Here is a 7483-nt window from a genome sequence, read left to right on the forward strand (position 1 = left end):
GGGCGCCTGTAGTCCCAGCTACTCGGGAGGCTGAGGCAGGAGAATGGCGTGAACCCAGGAGGCGGAGCTTGCAGTGAGCCAAGATCGTGCCACTGCACTCCAGCCAGGGCAACAGAGCGAGACTCCATCTCAAAAAAAAAAGAAAAAAAGAAAAAAGAAAAAATTAGGCAGATGTAGTGGTGTGTGCCTGTAGTCCCAGCTACTCGGGAGCCTGAGGGAGGATGGCATGAGCTGGGAGGCAGAGGTTGCAGTGAGCTGAGATTGTGCCACTGCACTCCAACCTGGGTCATAGAGCCAGACCTTGTCTCAAAAAAAAAAAAAAAAAAAGGAATCCACCTGTGGAGAGCCAGGCACAGTGGCACATACATGTAACCCCAGCAGTTTAGGAGGCTGAGGTGGGAGAATTGCTTGAGCCCAAGAGTTCCATGTTGCAGTGAGCTATTATCACACCCCTGTACTCCAGCCTGGGTCACAGAATAAGTCCCCATCTCAAGAACAAACAAAAGAATCCACCTATGGAGGACTGTTAGAGATAGTGAATTCACAAACTGAACTGGCCATAGGACAGTGGAAAGCAGATTGTAGTACTTTTCCTTTCCTTAAGGTAGTCTACTGCAAAGAACCACCTCTCCATGTAAGAGCTGCTTTGGACTCCTTAAATTTTATATATGGCCGGGCGCGGTGGCTCAAGCCTGTAATCCCAGCACTTTGGGAGGCCGAGATGGGCGGATCACGAGGTCAGGAGATCGAGACCATGCTGGCTAATACGGTGAAACCCCGTCTCTACTAAAAAATACAAAAAATTAGCCGGGCGAGGTGGCGGGCGCCTGTGGTCCCAGCTACTCGGGAGGCTGAGGCGGGAGAATGGCGTGAACCCAGGAGGCGGAGCTTGCAGTGAGCTGAGATCCGGCCACTGCACTCCAGCCTGGGCGACAGAGCGAGACTCCGTCTCAAAAAAAAAAAAAAAAAAAAAAAAAATTTTATATATATGCCCGAGGGCTTGTGTAGTGGAGGGCTTGTGTACTTCCCCTGCTTCTCAGAAGGGGAAAAGAGCTGAACCAAGCATGCCAACTTATTCTATCCAAATTTGTAAGTCAGGAAGTCACTGCTTTGTCTAGAAGAATGTGTAAAGGAGTGAGAGATTCCAGGAGTTACCAAGTGAGCTACCTTCACTTTAAAAGAAATAACAGGGCTGGGTGCGATGGCTCACACCTGTAATCCCAGCACTTTGGGAGGCCGAGGCGGGTGGATCATGAGGTCAGGAGTTTGAGACCAGCCTGGCTAACACAGTGAAACACCGTCTCTACTAAAAACACAAAAATTAGCCGGGCATTGTGGCATGCACCTGTAGTCCCAGCTACTTGGGAGGCTGAGGCAGGAGAATCACTTGAACCTGGGAGGCAGAGGTTGCAGTGAGCTGAGATCACGCCAGTGCACTCCAGCCTGGGCAAGAGTGAGACTCCGTCTCAAGAAAAAAAAAAAAGAAATAACATTAATGGGGTAAAATTTCCCCACTCCCCAATTCCCTCAGGTGGAAATCTCAGGTCTGTTCTGCTTACCAACAGGGAAAGTTTAAAGAAAGAGGAAATGATCGCAGGGAAAAGCTCCAGTCTTTTGACTCTCCAGAAAGGAAACGGATTAAATACTCCAGGGAATCTGACAGGTAAGCCAGGAACTCTTCATTCAGCCTAGGCCTCAAGGCCTAATGATAAAACCACCTCTTCCTTCAACTGTACTGCTGTTTTCTGTCTCAGGGAGATGATGTTATCAGTAGATTCTGTCTGAACTGCTAGAACATGAGGTCCACTCCATCCTTTTGACTATCTGTCTTTATACGGGGAATGTGCATGGAAGGTTGGCTGGCAGCTTTGCCTTCCCAAAGTCAGGGCTGGAGTAGCCATGATCGGGAACCCTTTCCATCTTCATCAGTAATACTGTACCCTCTTTACGGGCCTGATAAGAATGTCACACTCTTGGGCTTTTTCTCTACGGAACCTCCATTCTCACATATAGGTGCTAAATAAATGGTAGGCTGCTGATGGAGATACATGATATCTAGCTTCCTATACTTGTTTTTAGTCCGCTAGTTCCCAAGTTGTAAGCCCAGAGTTATACAGAATTTGTTGATAACCCACTGTTTACAGGTACTAAGTGCAAGAAATACTCAGGTGAGCAAGACATAGATTATCTTTGACTGAACACAGAATAGACAAGACTTAGGTGATGGTGCATCTCATAGGGCAGACACAGAAATCAGTGGGGAAGGGAAGGGCATTTCAGGAAATTTCATCCACCAGGGATACAAGAACTTATGATATGTTTGAGGAATTGCAAATAGCTTGATGGTCCTGAACACTGCAGGTATATTGTTGAGTGACAGTAGATAAGCCAGGTCCAAAAGATGCAGGCTAGTTCATGAAGTTTAAACACCTTGAACACCATGCTAAGGCTTTATCTTAAAGTCAATGGAAGGTCATGGAGTAATTTTAAGCAAGATATTATTGACCTAGCTTTGCATTTTGGAGAGATTACTAATTATGTGGAAGATGAGTTTATAGAGAGACTAATGCATTATGCAAATTCTATAGTAATTCAAGTGAGAGATCATGATTGCCTGAGTGAAGGTCATGAGTCTAGAAAGGAGAGTGGCCTATAATCCCAACACAGGGAGGCTGAGGAAGGAGGATCTCTTGAGCTCAGGAGTTCAAGGCCAGCCTGGGCAGCATAGGGAGAAGGGAGACCCTGCCTCTATTTTAAAAAAGAAAAGAAAAGAAGAGTGTGGATTAGAGAGAAGTGTCAGATCCACCAGTCTTTGTGATCACCTGGGGAAAGAGATAAGTCACTGATGGCGCTCAGGTCTCTGGTCTTTGGATAGCCAGGAGGAGAAGGGACAGTAAAGGCCTTGAAAAGGAAAAATGGGGGCCAGGCGTGGTGGCTTACACCTATAATCCCAGCACTTTGGGAGGCTGAGGCGGGTGGATCACGAAGTCAAGAGTTCAAGACCAGCCTGGCCAAGATGGTGAAACCCCTTCTCCACTAAAAATACAAAAATTAGCCAAGCACGGTGGCAGGTGCCTGTAATCCCAGCTACTGAGGAGGCTGGGGCAGGAGAACCACTTGAACCCGGGAGGCAGAGGTTGCAATGAGCCGAGATCATGCCACTGCCCTCTAGCCTGGGCGACAGAGCAAGACTCTGTCTCAAAAAAAAAAAAAAAGGGAAAGGAAAAATGGGCCAGATGTGGTGGCTCATGCCTGTAATCCCAGCACTTTGGGAGGCCAAGGCGGGTGAATCACTTAAGGTCAGCAGTTCGAGACCAGCCTGGCCAACATGGTGAAACCCCGTCTCTACCAAAAATATAAAAAAATTAGCCAGGCTTGGTGGTGGGTACCTATAATCCCAGCTACTCGGGAGGCTGAGGCAGGAGAATCACTTGAATGTGGTTCTCAAAAAAAAAAAAAAGGAAAAGTGGGTAACAAGTGGATGCATGAGCAGGAGGAATGGGAGATGACTGACAGAGCAAGGCCCCTGAGGAGGCTGGACAGGGTCTGGGGCTCTGGCATTCCAGCTTATTTGATCCAACCCACAATAAGAGATGTATTTTTGTATCGTGGCCCAATAATAAAGTGTGTGTGTGTACACAACTGAAGAAGTTTTCATCTAAAATACTTTCTTACTATGTACAGTGAAGCCTGATATTTTTATTCAAGTCTAGTCTCCATTTTTATGAGTTGTTACAGTGGGACCATTTAGCGTGACATTCCATTGGGTCATTCTCTGCAGTTTGAAATATGGTGGATTAGGACTAGGTGAAGGAGTCAGCCATCAGGAGGAAGGACACCTTGGCCTTGAGTCGTCTGGGACAAGTATTAGGTGGGGTGCAGAAAGAGGCCCTTCTTTATTCTCAGCACCTTTCATACCACATTCTCCTGGCTCTTCTCCTTCCCAGTCACCTTTTCTGCTCCTCTTCCTTTTCTGGGTAAATCCAGGTGTTCTCTAGAACTCTTCTCTCAGTACTTCTTTAGTCTTGCTGCTTTACCCTCTTGACCTGGGTCAGGAGTTTGAGACCAGCCTGGCCAATATGGTGAAACCCTGTCTCTACTGAAAAAAAAAAAAAAAATTAAGAATTAGCCGGGTGTGGTGGCAGGCACCTGTAATCCCAGCTAATCGGGAGGCTGAGGCAGGGGAATCACCTGAACCCCGGGAGGCAGAGTTTGTAGTAAGCTGAATTCGAGCCATTGCACCCCAGCCTCGGCAAAAAGAGTGAAACTCCATCTCAAAAAAAAAGGAAGTGATAGTGTCTGCTTCTTTTGCAGTGATCGTAAACTTGTTGATAAAGAAGATACCGACACTAGCAGCAAAGGAGGCTGTGTCCAACAGGCTACTACTGGCTGGAGGAAAGGGGCAGGCCTGGGATATGGCCATCCTGGATTGGCTTCATCAGAGGAGGTAAAATGGTTTCCATCTTTTGGGGGGTGACAGGAACCTGGAATGTAATTAACTTTCACTTTCTGACCTAGAGTGGTGTCTTTGTCATTTTGCTGGGCTTTCTCTACTGGTGGGATAGGACATGAGAATTGAACACTTCAGTCTTCAATGCTGGGTTATAGCTTGGTAGGCTGGGCCCTTTGCAGTTTGGAGTTAGGAAGAGGAGGAAGGAGTTGGAATGGATTTCATCATACTCTTACACAGAGTAAATAGTAGAGCAGAATCTGAGGCAGTTTGAGACTGAAGAATCATTTGGTCAGAAGAACCAGGGTATCAGCAATGAAAAGTACAGAGGCATCCGTGAGAGGGACTGTCAGCGGAAGTCTTTGATGGCTAAAATTTAAGGAGCATGTAGTTCTGGTTCCCATGAAGGACTTTGCCCCTCATATTTCAAGAGCCTCTAGAGAAGGTGATAAGAGGGAACATTACCCATTTTGTGTTGGCTTGGTTCTCCTCTGAAAATGCCAGCCATAAGAGACTGGCTTATTTTTCTCCGACTGAGTTTCTCATATCTCTGGTATTGAAGGCTGAATCTTGCAATCATAGCATCACCACCCACCTTATTCATCTTGGGTATTTGTTTAATAATAAAAGATTCTTTTTTTTTTTTTTTTTTCCCGAGATGGAGTCTTGCTCTGTTGTCCAGGCTGGAATGCAGTGATGCGATCTCAGTTCACTGCAAACTCCACCTCCCAGGTTCAAGCAATTCTCCCACCCCAGCCTCCTGAGTAGCTGGGATTACAGGTGTGTGCCATCATACCCAGTTAATTTTTGTATTTTTAGTAGAGACAGAGTTTCGCCATGTTGGCCAGGCTGGTCTCAAACTCCTGGCCTCAAGTGATCCACCCACTTTGGCCTCCCAAAGTGTTGGGATTACAGATGTGAGCCACTGTGCCCGGCCAAAAGATTATTAAAAAAATTATCCTGCCAGGGTCTGGGCATAGTGGCTCATGCCTGTAATCCCAGCACTTTGGGAGGCCGAGGCAGTCAGGAGTTCAAGACCAGCCTGATCAATATGATGAAACCCCCGTCTCTACTAAAAATACAAAAAAGTAGCCGGGCGTGGTGGTGCGTGCCTGTAGTCCCAGCTACTCAGAGGCTGAGGCAGGAGAATGGCGTGAACCCAGGAGGTGGAGCTTGCAGTGAGCCGAGATGGTGCCACTGCACTCCAGCCTGGGCGACAAAGCGAGACTCCGTCTCAAAAAAAAAAAAAAAAAATTGGCCGGGCGCGGTGGCTCAGGCCTGTAATCCCAACACTTTGGGAGGCTCAGACAGGCGGATCACGAGGTCAGGAGATCAAGACCATCCTGGCTAACACGGTGAAACCCCGTCTCTACTAAAAAATACAAAAAACCAGCCGGGCGAGGTGGCGGGTGCCTGTAGTCCCAGCTACTCGGGAGGCTGAGGCAGGAGAATGGCGTAAACCCGGGAGGCGGAGCTTGCAGTGAGCTGAAATCCGGCCACTGCACTCCAGCCTGGGCGACAGAGCAAGACTCCGTCTCAAAAAAAAAAAAAAAAAATTAGCCAGGCGTGGTGGCGCACACCTGTAGTCCCAGCTACTCAGGAGACTGAGGCAGAAGAATCACTTGCACTGGGGAGGCAGAGGTTGCAGTGAGTCAAGATCGTGATTGTGCCACTGCACTCTGGCCTGGGTGGCAGAGCAAGACTCTGTCTCAAAAAAAAAAAAAAAAATTATCCTGCCAGGCGTGATGGCTCACCACCCTTTGGGAGGCCAAGGTGAGCAGATCACTTGAGGCCAGGAGTTTGAGATCAGCCTGGCCAACATGGCGAAACCCTGTCTCTACTAAAAATACAAAAATTAGCCGGGTGTGGTGGCAGGCATCTCTAGTCCCAGCCACTCAGAGGCTGAGGCACAACAATTGCTTAAACCTGGGAGGCAGACTTGCAGTGAGCCCAGATCGCACCACTGCACTCTAGCCTGGGTGACAGAGCATGACTCTTATCTAAAAAAATATATATATATGTATATATATATGTATCTCCTATATACTGCTCCATACTAGTCCAGAAATGCCTGTGTTCAAAGACCAGCACTGAGGCTAATTAATCTATAGGGCCCACTTTATAGTTTGTCTATGTTTTACAGGCTGAAGGCCGGATGAGGGTCCCCAGTGTTGGAGCCCCAGGAAGAACCAGCAAAAGACAGTCCAATGAGACTTACCGAGATGCTGTTCGAAGAGTCATGTTTGCTCGGTATAAAGAACTCGATTAAGAATGGAGACAAGTTCCATGGGACACAACCTTCTCCTTGTTTTGTTTGTCTCTCCTTTTCTTTTGTTACTGTTCTTGCTGCTAGAACTTTTTTAAATAAACTTTTTTTCAATGTGATTATCTTTTTGTTAATTTTTTTTTTCCAGAGATGGGTGGGAATGGGGCTACTAGTAGGAGGGAGAGAGTGCCTTGGTTCAGGCCCATTTGAAGTTATGCTGAAGTAGCAACTAGTGCTGCATTAAACCTTAGAATACTGCCTACTGTCAGTATAAGTAAGTGGGTTGCAATGACCTTTGAACCATAGCTTGTGTGAATGCTGTCAGACCAATTTATTTTCTTAATCTAATCAGCGAATATAGCATTTCATTATTTGTTTCTTTTATTTTTTAGTAACTGCTTAAGCTGAACATATTGCATATGTTGGTTTACTACTCATTAGATCTTCAAAATTCTTCTGATTCCCTGTTATGGTAGAGTTGGGGGAAGGCGAGAACTCTTTTTCTGAGTGCCTGCAGAGTACTCCATGCTTCACACTTTATGATTAAAAGTTGGTAGCCGGGCGCGGTGGCTCACGCCTGTAATCCCAGCACTTTGGGAGGCCGAGATGGGCGGATCACAAGGTCAGGAGATCGAGACCATCCTGGCTAACACGGTGAAACCCTGTCTCTACTAAAAGTACAAAAAAGTAGCCGGGCGAGGTGGCGGGCGTCTGTAGTCCCAGCTACTCGGGAGGCTGAGGCAGGAGAATGGCGTAAACCCAGGAGG

General features: G+C 47.1%; 1 protein-coding gene across 1 annotated transcript; it reads left to right on the forward strand.

Annotated features, from left to right (window-relative positions):
* Positions 1-1531: 1531 nt before the first annotated feature.
* LOC112616905 (RNA-binding protein 6-like) lies at positions 1532-6835 on the forward strand (the record flags this gene model as incomplete). The annotated part of the gene is made up of 3 exons (XM_025373674.1): positions 1532-1663; positions 4315-4447; positions 6594-6835. Coding segments are annotated over 3 exons (391 nt in total), but the record flags the coding sequence as incomplete, so codon positions are not given.
* Between the last annotated feature and the right edge of the window lie 648 nt (positions 6836-7483).

The sequence above is a fragment of the Theropithecus gelada genome, unplaced genomic scaffold (genome assembly GCF_003255815.1).
Source record: "Theropithecus gelada isolate Dixy unplaced genomic scaffold, Tgel_1.0 HiC_scaffold_1325, whole genome shotgun sequence".
In the NCBI taxonomy this organism is placed as follows: domain Eukaryota; kingdom Metazoa; phylum Chordata; class Mammalia; order Primates; family Cercopithecidae; genus Theropithecus; species Theropithecus gelada.